The following is a 12,197-nucleotide window of genomic DNA, read 5'->3' on the forward strand; positions in this document are numbered from 1 at the left end:
CTCTATATCGATTTGCATTGATGTACAGACAGTAACATACAATACAATTATATGTGTTCTTGATCACTTCACTGCATGCTCTATATCTCACTTTACTGTAGAATGCAGATTTAACCTGGCATTACCCTTTCTGCTCTCCACAACGATCATTTTTATGTATACTGTAAAGATTGCAGTGTATTTTCTTCTTCTTCTTCTTCTCGCCATGACCCTACTGTTTGTTTTCATGTTGTTGCTGTCCAGATCGGGAGTCTGGAGGACCATTACCATTTCCACCACAGCAGAGTGGTGCGCAGAGCAGCTTTCTCCACTAGGGGCGCTCACTCCTTCATCCAGATGGACCCGAAGGTGAGACGTCTGCTTGGCAGTTACTCGGAGTGAATCCTAACCTAGAATTTTCACATAGTGGTCTATTTTCGGCTGGCATTAAGGCGGCGCTAGTGTCAAACGCATTTTAGTTTGCAATTTCGTAATGTGAAAACTGGTGCATTTGCATTTTCCAGCCCTAACACCAGGTTCGGCAATTTACCTGTCAAACATCAGCACACTTGCGCTCAGATGGGAGGGGTTGGAAATATTTGAGGCGTGTCCTTAAAAACATGATCCAAAGTGCTAATTTCAGGCAGTACTGGTAGGGATATTTAAGACCAACCAAAAGCTGGTTTGGTTATGACATGAATATTGACAGCAGAAACACAGCCTATCCAGCCGTGATGCACACTGACCATATGAACATGGAACAAGAGTAGCCTGATGTGCTTTTGGAGTCTGAATACTTCCTATTTAGAAACATAAAAAACATGTGTTTTTTCCCCGTTTTGTTTCATTTGCTTAAAAACCAAGATTAGCCTCCTTTCAATTAAGGCTTTTTTTCTGCCCAAATCAATCACAAAGTAGTCAAGACTGTCGATAAAGGGTTTAGCTCCCGAGACCACTTGGAAATAAATCTTAATCACCAAAGCTTTATTAAAATGTAAAGTTTGAGAGGAGTTAAACAGTGAGCTGACATTCCCTTTTTATCTGTGCATTGTAGGCAGGCCCACATTATTTTAGCATGCAGGTCATGTTTTGGATGTGTGTAAAACCCTCCATAGTCTGCGTTTTTTTAATATTATATGTCCAAGGGAAGAAATGATGGTGCCTGTAAGTGTGACATAGCCTATTTAAAACAGGTTGTTTTGTTGTTTCATTCTCTTTTTAGGCCTTATCAATAATGAATTTAATCTTGCTTATTGACAATGTTTTGCATGTCCATGCTCAGCCATAATGCAATTTACTGTAGACCTATTCCCTATATCAGTGTGAATTCTATTGAAGCCATGCAATTACTTAGAACAATGTGGACAGCAAATGGGTTCAAGTTAACCTATTTAGCAAAGATGGAATAGATAGGTGTACATGTTGTTATTTTGTATCTGTAAGCCATTTAATAAACTATATCGGACTAACATTGGCATTGGAGTTGATTCCAAGGCAATACATAAAATACCTTAAATACACAACTTGAAGCAACCACACGTTTAGCCATGTAGCACATTCTGATTGGCCAGTGAGGGGCCAAGCCTTGACACAACCACAGCTTGTTTATTCATCAAAACCCAGCCCTTTCCCGCCAAAGCCAGCAAGTCCCCAGATAATTGTAATAGTGAAAATTGCCAAAATATTTCGGACACACGTCTGAACCTATAACGCTACCACTTGCTCTTAGATTTACCATTGTGTTAGGTTTGTTAAAATAGAGCCCATAGTCTCCCTTTGACATCAATACATTACTAAGTGAACAGTTATGATTCACTTCTAAGGTGAATGCTAGAAAGGATGAATGGTAGGAATAATACTTTGGTGGTTTCTTATATTTCTCCTATTTCACACATGTACTGGTCTAGTAATATGCATGTGTGAATTGGAAATGTGCTTTTTGCATATCCTAACTCCCCCTGAGACACCTTCAGAGAGCGGGGTCACGGCCAGGGTCTGTTATCAGCAACAGATGATCAAGTACCAGAGGAGGCTGGTGGGAGGAGCTATAGGAGGAATCAATGCAACGGTGTCACACACATCAAGCATATGGAAACCACATGTTTGACTCCCTTCCAATTATTCCGTTCCTGCCATTACAATGAGGTCGTCCTCCTATAGCTACTTCCACCAGCCTCCACTGGCAAATACATAGTCACAACAGTATAACGTTAGTCACAAAAGATGAGCAAGTACATGAGCTTAGGGATACTTCCCTCGAAATTCAAATGTACATGATTTTCCACTTAGCTTGGCTGTAGTTGATTCACTGACACAGCTGTTGATATTTGCTTCTGTAGCAGGATCCTACTGGGGAATGCAAGCCTGTGACATCATCAGCTCTGCTACAGATTTTGACTTATGTCTCTGGGTTAGAAATGTGGCAGACAGATGAAATATTTAACGGTAAAGAGCAAAACTTCATATTTGAAGTGGAATTTCCCTTTAAAGTTGGAATCCTTAATGGTGAAAGTGCCACATTGGTTTCGCGTGTTGCAACAACAAAGAAGTACCATCATTCAGGGGCAGTAGAACAGCACAATATGTATTGGTGTTTTTAGTGTTGACCACTCTGATCAACACACCTCACCTCTGTTTAGTCCACAAAACAGAACTAATAACAAAAGTGCTGGGGCGGACAGAGGCGCTGTTTCCCCTAATGCAGATTCCATCTTCTAAGATTAGGATCAAGGGTTGAACTAGTGTTATGGATACTGTAATGTTTAGGGGTTAAAATCCCATTTGTCGCCAGAAAGTGTTGTACCTCTGTTCTTCGGACCACTTCAGCCCAGCTGTTTTACAGACGCAGCCCACACACAGAGTTGGGTCTTTAACATACCTAACATAGTGATAGTTGACAGACCATTTATCCACTCAAGTGTCTCTCTCTCTGCATTCCCAGATCTCTTAATTTACTCTGTCTGGATGAAACATAAGCAGAGAGACTGACACACACACACACACACGCACGCACGCGCACGCGCACACGCACACGCACACGCACACGCACACACACACACACACACACACACACACACACACACACACACACACACACACACACACACACACACACTATCAGGGACCAAGAGAAGGCAATCCAATCAAAATCCTATCAGAACCTCAAGACAGATACACTTGGATAGATACATAGATACATGTACCCATCACCCGTATCACATCAGGCCCATCAGGTATTACTGGAGGCCTCCTTCCACCCTCCACTTCTAGCCTACAGGCAGCTTTAAGAATAAAAGTGCAGCTGTTTGGGGAGCCTCTCCTCTGGCCTTCTCCCTGAGATTATCTCACTCAGACAGGCAGGATCTCAAGAGTAATAAAAGCCAAAGCCCAAAGTCTGGAGCTCCTCAACAGAGCTCATCCTGATCATATCACGCTCTAAGCCCTGTGTGTATAAATGAAAGGTTGGGGCTGATGCCCTGAAACCAATTTTACCTCTGTCAGGCCTCTGATTTGCTGCCCCCCCAGCTTGTGTGATTTCACCACCAACCACCAACCACTGTCACAACATAACTTATCAAGAAGAGAACTCTAAACACGGCATCCATATGGTTTCTGGGCCTCTCACCACAACCACTGGTCAGACCTACTACAGTAGGCTATATACAGTAGTTAATAAGATAGGACAGGTTTCCTGGATACAGAGTAAACCTAGTCCTGGACTTTAAAGCTATTTCAATTGATATTCTCCATTGAGCATGCTTTTAAGTCTATGGCCAGGCTTAATCTGTGTCTGGGAAACGGGCCCATTGTGTACAATTAACTCCTAATATGCAATGGTTTGAGACTGCTATGAAGGCATGCACTGAATCGGAGCATGCAGACACCACATGCAATTAAAACTGTGTACGTATGCAAGGTGCTTTGTGAATTTGCATTTGAATGTGTTTATCACATGGATTAAGAATACATAGGATGGCTCCCAAATGCCCCCTGTTCCCTATGTAGTGCAATACTTTTGACCAGAGCCCTATGTGCCTTGATTAAAAGTAGTGCACTACATTGCGAACAGGGTGCCATTTGGGACAGATACATAGTCATTCATTTCCAATTTGCAAATCGACAAACGTGTTTGTTTGTTAATGTGTGTAAAACTTCACCAGTGATTTCCATTCCCATATCCATCCTTGGGAGTCGCTTAAGCAAGCCACAATGTCTCTGTGGTCTCTCTACTGTGTGTGTGTGCATGTGCGTGTGCACGCGTGTGTGTGTGATGTCTTTCTAGGTTGACTGGGTTCAACAGCAGCTAGTGAAGCAGAGAGTAAAGAGATACATCAAAAGCGACACCCGAAGCCCTGACCCCAACTTCGTCCACTTCAACGACCCCAAATGGTCCAACATGTGGTATATTGTAAGTCCACTACATATCTACCATCTATCCTCACTGGAGTCATATATGTAGTAGTACTTGAAATAATTGAATCAAGGAATAAATAATTAGCTGAAATGAAAATCAGGGTCATATTCATTAGGGCACGCAATGGAACATTTTAATCGGCCCTGGTCAAAAGTAGTGCATTATCTAGGGAATAGAGTGCCATTTTGGACGGGCCCAAACGAGTGCCCTCACTTCCCCTTGACACCATCGATCCCCCTGTTTAAGGTGCACCACTATTCCCTGAACATGTTTTTGTCACCACACGAGTCTAATACAAACTGCCTTAAGCTAATGCATCTCTGCGGCTACGGTCCGGTCGTCTTTTAGTAATTAAACCAGGTTGACGATAAGAGCTTTGGGTAGGAACTCAAGTGTGAAATTGTCCAGAGGCTGCAGTTCTGTTGCCTACTCGGGAGAAGTGTCCAAACTTCTCAGGGCTCAGGGTAAATCTGGGGTTAGGATGGATTAGATGCTATAGAGGCGATGGATGTGGGTAAAATGATTCACTACCTGAATGCACTACATGGCAGGAATGTAACTGTTGTCTATGCTGGGGATGGGCCTCCGCTTTGGCATTCTGTGGGAGAAGACATTTTTAAACAGACAGATGGCCTATAATGGTTTCTCTCCCACAGAGCTTACCTTGTATATCTCTTTATCCTATATCTCATGCCAGAGTCTGTTGGGGCGAGTGTTTAACATGCATACTAAAAATAGGAGTCAAGGGGCAGAATCCTAATGCTCTTTAAGAAAGGTGGGCTGGGTAAATGTAGGGGAAGTGCTGGGTTGTGATACTGAGTTTGGATCCAGACCTGGTTCTCTCAAATACTTTGAGCATTTGATAGATTAAGCCTGCCTGGAATGCCAGATGGGCAGGGTTTACACTTTTAGGACTATTCTGTTCCATTGTGCCAGACAAGCTAAATCAAGCGCTGCTAAAGTATTTGAAAGAAAACACATTATGTGAACCCAGATCCGTTGGAGGGGATTGGGTGATATAACATATAGAGAGACGATAATGGCTGGAGAATTTATACTCAGGGTCATGTTTGTCTCACATCACCCTAATGCTGGGTGAGTTCAGAAGGGCACACCTTATCAAAACGTTTTGCAACAGAAAATGAAAATCAGTGTTCCTATTGGACAATATCTGGTAGTACCTCCCAGATTAATTCTGTTTTAAAACCTTTTGTACCTATTTAACACGACCCTAGTATCCTGCCAGACAGTTTCACTTATCTGAGGGAACAAGAATTGCTCTTCAATGTCCTCACATTCAAATTAGGAGGTGGGATGCAAAGATGAAAAAATGACAAACTCAAGGACAACCAAGCCATTGCTGTTGAATAGAGATTTTCCATATTTAAGGTTGTCAGTGACACATCGGTTGACATGACAGATATACGTACTGATTAACATAGGACCCCAGTCTGACCACTCCTCTGTTTCCTATTAACATTGTATGTGTCCTCTGTGGTCCTCTTCCTCAGCACTGTACGGACAAGAACAATCGCTGTCGGTCAGAGATGAACATTCTGGCAGCGTGGCAGAGAGGCTACACGGGCAAGAACGTGGTGGTCACCATCCTGGATGACGGCATCGAGAGGAACCACCCTGACCTGGCACAGAACTATGTAAGTATACTATTGGGGTCTCTTCACATAGTCAAACGTTTGTTCCCATATTCCTAGCACACAATGACTACATCAAGCTTGTGACTCTGAAAACTCATTGGATGCATTTGCATTTTGTTTGGGTTGTGTTTTGGGTTATGTTTTGCCCAGTGGGAACTGAATTGTGATTGATGTTCATGTTTTGAAAGGGCTACAGTAAAGTAAAGTGTTTATAAATTCCAAAATGATATCGCTGTCAGATGAAAAATTGCAACTGATATCAGTGCCCATCCCTAATGGATATGAATAAAGAATTGAACAGAATATAACACAGATAATAACATAACGTCCACCACCACCACCTTAGTTGCTGGAAAGGACAAAGTGAAAAGAAAATACCCGGGCCAGAACAGTTTGGTTTGGCACGATTGTGTGAAAAGGGTACGTCCACAAAAACAACACACCCACACTGCTAGTATTTGTTGAGGCCATAACAACACACCACCTTTGTCGGACAAATTTCATTTCTGTGCCTGACACATTGGATTACGTCTCTAAGTTGTGGCCGGTGTTGGTTCCAATCTGTCACTGGTTCTGTAATAGTGCATGAGGTGAGATATGACTGAAATGTGGAAAAACCATGGCAATATATTTCCTTTTTAGTTTTATGTCCTTTAGTGAGCAAGACCTGCTTTGATTTCTCCTTCTATCTGTCTCTCTCTGTTGCTCTCTTCATTTTCTCTCTCTTCTTTCTCTCTTTCTCTGTCTCTCTGTCCCTCTGTCTCTGTCTCTCTCTCTCTCCAGGACCAGCTGGCGAGTTATGATGTCAACGGGAACGACCATGATCCAACTCCTCGTTATGATTCTAGCAACGAGAACAAGTGAGAGCAAACATCCCTCAGTCCCCATCCTATCCCTCTATCCTTCATTTATTCCCTCCATCTCTCCATCCTTCTACGTCATCACTGTATCCCTTCACCTATCCATCCATCCTTCTATTCCTCGTGTATTTATTCCCCTGTCCCTCTATTCATCATCCCTCTATTCCCTCTTCCCCTCTCCTTATCCATCCTTCCATTCGCTCTTTCTGTTCACCCCTCCATTACTTGCACCCCTTTCTATTCCCCGTTCCCCATCACCACATACCTCCATTCCTCCATCCTTCCATTCCTCCATATTTCCTTCCATCCATCCCAATGTACCTTTACTATGTACCTTTATCGCTCTTTTCCTCCATCCCTCCATCTCTCCATCAACCCATCCCTTGGGCTATTGACAGGAGGATCCATGCCACACTTCCCCACACCACGCTTCTGATGTAACCTAAATGACTCATGCACTGTTTTAATGTACATCATTATTAATATGGTACTTTAATGAAACACTTTGACTTTCATCTCTGGTGGATGTGGCTGGGCGTTCATATGCTGCCTCTCTCTCTCTCTCTCTCTCTCTCTCTCTCTCTCTGTCTGAGGTCTACAGGCTGGCTAATGAATATAAAGAGGACACAAAGACAACTTTGAAATGTGACAGGAAAATGTGACGGCTTTGAAATGTGTCCCCCAGCCGCAGTGCACCACTCTTTTATTTGTCATTGAACCTCGTGTTGTTTGTATCATACTTGTCCCACTGGAACGTCCAACATTCCATTGGTGACGATTTGAGCAACTTGCTATGAAATAGTTTGACATACTTTTTTCTATTATACATATTCAGTTTGAGAGTTATACTTATTCCATTACACAAATGTCTCATCTCTGGTTAGAAACTGACTCCAGACCAGACAGACTAGTCACTCATCATATCCTGTTGTGTATTCAGTTAGACAAACGTCTCATCTCTGGTTAGAAACTGACTCCAGACCAGACAGACTAGTCCCTCATCAAATGCTGTTGTGTATTCAGTTAGACAAACGTCTCATCTCTGGTTAGAAACTGACTCCAGACCAGACAGACTAGTCCCTCATCAAATGCTGTTGTGTATTCAGTTAGACAAACGTCTCATCTCTGGTTAGAAACTGACTCCAGACCAGACAGACTAGTCCCTCATCAAATGCTGTTGTGTATTCAGTTAGACAAACGTCCCATCTCTGGTTAGAAACTGACTCCAGACCAGACAGACTAGTCCCTCATCAAATGCTGTTGTGTATTCAGTTAGACAAACGTCCCATCTCTGGTTAGAAACTGACTCCAGACCAGACAGACTAGTCACTCATCAAATGCTGTTGTGTATTCAGTTAGACAAACGTCTCATCTCTGGTTAGAAACTGACTCCAGACCAGACAGACTAGTCCCTCATCAAATGCTGTTGTGTATTCAGTTAGACAAACGTCTCATCTCTGGTTAGAAACTGACTCCAGACCAGACAGACTAGTCACTCATCATATTCTGTTGTGTATTCAGTTGCTATCATCGTGTTTCTTATTGCTGCACTGAAGGCATTTCTGTCACAACACAAACTTCACCAAGCAATCAAATTAATCTGGAGTCTTGTTGACCAGCAAACAAACCCAAAAGGTCTTTATTCATTTTCTCCTCCTTCATCTCTCTCTCTCTGGGTGGTGTAATTCACCCCTGGCTGTAGAGGGACACGTAATTGGGATCAGGGGGAGAGGGGAAACAACTATTAAAGAGAAAGCCATTCAGGTTGTTTCTCTGTCACCCAGCCTTGGTGAGATGAGTTCACTGGATGCACCCAGCCTTGGTGAGATGAGTTCACTGGATGCACCCAGCCTTGGTGAGATGAGTTCACTGGATGCACCAAGCCTTGGTGAGATGAGTTCACTGGATGCACCCAGCCTTGGTGAGATGTGTTCACTGGATGCACCCAGCCTTGGTGAGATGAGTTCACTGGATGCACCCAGCCTTGGTGAGATTAGTTCACTGGATGCACCCAGCCTTGGTGAGATGAGTTCACTGGATGCACCCAGCCTTGGTGAGATGTGTTCACTGGATGCACCCTGCCTTGGTGAGATGTGTTCACTGGATGCACCCTGCCTTGGTGAGATGTGTTCACTGGATGCACCCAGCCTTGGTGAGATGAGTTCACTGGATGCACCCAGCCTTGGTGAGATGTGTTCACTGGATGCACCCAGCCTTGGTGAGATGAGTTCACTGGATGCACCCAGCCTTGGCGAGATGTGTTCACTGGATGCACCCAGCCTTGGTGAGATGTGTTCACTGGATGCACCCAGCCTTGGTGAGATGAGTTCACTGGATGCACCTGGACTGGGGTGAGATTAGTGTGTGCGTGCGTGTGTGTGTATTTGTGTGTGTGTGTGTGTGCATTGGTATACAGGCGCTCTCTCCTCTTAAACTCATTACTGCGTGGCCTAACAGGAGGCGATGTGACACCATGTTTTATATTCCACCATGTTTTATATTCCACCATGTTTTATATTCCACCATGTTTTATATTCCACCATGTTTTATATTCCACCATGTTTGGCCACACATTCATTTTCAAACAAGGCAACCAGCTGCACGGCAGGGGAGTGAACAGCGTACTGGTCCACGTACTCACCTCAGTTCCTTCTTTCTCGGGAGAAAGGACTGGAACAACACTCCTTGTAGTTCTTTTCTCTTTATCTGTTTCTCTCCATCACGCTCTCACTAATTCCACATCTCAGTTGAAGGCTGAAATTCACCCTTTACAGTTTCAGTAGATCTCTGTATTCAGTACGATAACGTCTTTGTCACTTCCTTACTTAAAACTTCACAACATTTTCTCATCTCATCTTTTCTCTTCTCAATCTTTTTTTCATCTCAATATTTTCTCATCTAATTTCTCTTTAAAACATTTATTTGGTGAGTCTGGTTTGTTTTTGTGAAGAGGTGAATTAAGAGGTCCTTTTTGTAATGTTTTTCATGTCTCTCGCTGGTGAAACAGTCATTATCCAGTAGCCGTCGGTCCCTTGGGGCTGTAGGCTCCTATCAGGTGTGTTAACATGCTGTGATAAAGAGCGTAGGGAAGGAGAGAGAGAGAGAGAGAGAGAGAGAGAGAAGAAGGGAATGAGGAAGAGTGTCAGGTGTTGAATATTGACTCCTCCACCACCTGCTGAGCCTGTGAAGAGAGGATAACCTTTACTTCATTCCAGAGGTGGACTGATCCCTTCTATTTGTGTGATATGTAAATGAAGAGTGGGAGATGAAATGCTTAGTATAGACCTTCAACTCTTTTCAGTCCTTTACTAGTCCTTATGTTTAGTGACGGTATTACCCTGGACAGCCTAGAAGAGGACGGAACCTTCTGAGCCTGGTTCCTGGTACACTATTAGAAAAAACGGTTCCAAAAGTGTTCTTTGGATGTTCCCATTGGAGAACCCTTTTGGCTTCCATGTAGAACCCTCTGTGGAAAGGGTTTTACATGAAACCCAAAAGGGCTCTACCTGGAACCATAACGGGTTCTTCAAAGGGTTCTCCTATGGGGACAGCCAAAGAACCCTCTCCTCTCCCTCTCTCCTCTCCTTCTTTCCTCTCGCTCTTCCTCTCCTCTTTTTCTCTCCAGACATGGGACGCGCTGTGCCGGTGAGGTTGCAGCTGTGGCCAATAACTCCCACTGCATTGTGGGAATTGCATACAACGCACGCATTGGAGGTAGAGTATCCTCTCCTCTCCTCTCCTCTCCTCTACCCTACCCTCTACCCTCCTCTCCTCTCCTCTCAGACAAAATTATTCTGCATGTGTGCACCAGATTAACCTTGACTTGTCCTGCTCTGTGTAAAAAGTGTGTGTGTGAGAGAGGTGTAATAAGAGTGTTTCTCTAGCTTGCAGCGCTAAGCTGTGGACATTCATGCGTTCACAAGGCATTAATCCCGCAGCGGTTTCTGTGATGTCAAATGTCGAGGGTTTTTAATCAAACGACAGAATCTCACATCCCCTCCCACTTTTTTGTCTTCTCTGCAACTGTGCTGAAAGCGCAGGCATTTCTGTCTTTCTTGCTCACTCTTTGTCTTTCTCCCTCTCTCTTTTTCCATGCATCCATCTCTCTATCTCCCTCTCTCTTTCTTCTCTCACCCCATTGATCCCTCTCTCTTTTTAAACATATTTCTCTCTCTTTCTCTATTTCTTCTCTTTATAACCCTTTCCCCCTCTCTCTCGTCTGCAGATGTCTGGAATGGTACCAGTAGCCTTTACAGAACTATAGTGTAGTGAATGGCACCAGTAGCCTTTACAGTACTGTAGTGTAGTGAATGGTACCAGTAGCCTTTACAGTTATATAGTGTAGTGAATGGTACCAGTAGTATTTACAGTGCTATAGTATAGTGAATGGTACCAGTAGCCTTTACAGTTCTATAGTGTAGTGAATGGTACCAGTAGTCTTTACAGTACTGTAGTGAATGGTACCAGTAGCCTTTACAGTACTGTAGTGAATGGTACCAGTAGCCTTTACAGTGCTATAGTGTAGTGAATGGTACCAGTAGCCTTTACAGTACTGTAGTGTAGTGAATGGTACCAGTAGCCTTTACAGTACCATAGTGTAGTGAATGGTACCAGTAGCCTTTACAGTACTGTAGTGTAGTGAATGGTACCAGTAGCCTTTACAGTACTGTAGTGTAGTGAATGGTACCAGTAGCCTTTACAGTACTGTAGTGTAGTGAATGGTACCAGTAGCCTTTACAGTTCTATAGTGTAGTGAATGGTACCAGTAGCCTTTACAGTTCTATAGTGTAGTGAATGGTACCAGTAGCCTTTACAGTACTGTAGTGTAGTGAATGGTACCAGTAGCCTTTACAGTACTGTAGTGTAGTGAATGGTACCAGTAGCCTTTACAGTACTGTAGTGTAGTGAATGGTACCAGTAGCCTTTACAGTGCTATAGTGTAGTGAATGGTACCAGTAGCCTTTACAGTTATATAGTGTAGTGAATGGTACCAGTAGCCTTTACAGTTCTATAGTGTAGTGAATGGTACCAGTAGCCTTTACAGTACTGTAGTGTAGTGAATGGTACCAGTAGCCTTTACAGTACTGTAGTGTAGTGAATGGTACCAGTAGCCTTTACAGTACTGTAGTGTAGTGAATGGTACCAGTAGCCTTTACAGTACTGTAGTGAATGGTACCAGTAGCCTTTACAGTACTGTAGTGTAGTGAATGGTACCAGTAGCCTTTACAGTACTTTAGTGTAGTGAATGGTACCAGTAGCCTTTACAGTACTGTAGTGTAGTGAATGGTA

The 12,197-nt window shown here is 43.4% G+C and overlaps 1 protein-coding gene across 8 annotated transcripts in view; it reads left to right on the top strand.

The window, feature by feature from the left end:
* The window catches only part of LOC106562734 (proprotein convertase subtilisin/kexin type 6), a 101,544-nt gene that overhangs the window by 2,687 nt on the left and 86,660 nt on the right, over window positions 1-12,197 (top strand). For all 8 annotated transcript variants that reach the window (XM_045708235.1, XM_045708237.1, XM_045708232.1 and 5 more), the window contains exons 2-6: window positions 244-348; window positions 4,262-4,387; window positions 5,905-6,048; window positions 6,832-6,908; window positions 10,534-10,622. In XM_045708235.1, coding sequence (XP_045564191.1) covers window positions 244-348; window positions 4,262-4,387; window positions 5,905-6,048; window positions 6,832-6,908; window positions 10,534-10,622 — 541 coding nt within the window. The remainder of the gene's footprint in view (window positions 1-243; window positions 349-4,261; window positions 4,388-5,904; window positions 6,049-6,831; window positions 6,909-10,533; window positions 10,623-12,197) is intronic.

Source organism: Salmo salar, chromosome ssa26 (genome assembly GCF_905237065.1).
Source record: "Salmo salar chromosome ssa26, Ssal_v3.1, whole genome shotgun sequence".
Lineage (NCBI taxonomy): Eukaryota > Metazoa > Chordata > Actinopteri > Salmoniformes > Salmonidae > Salmo > Salmo salar.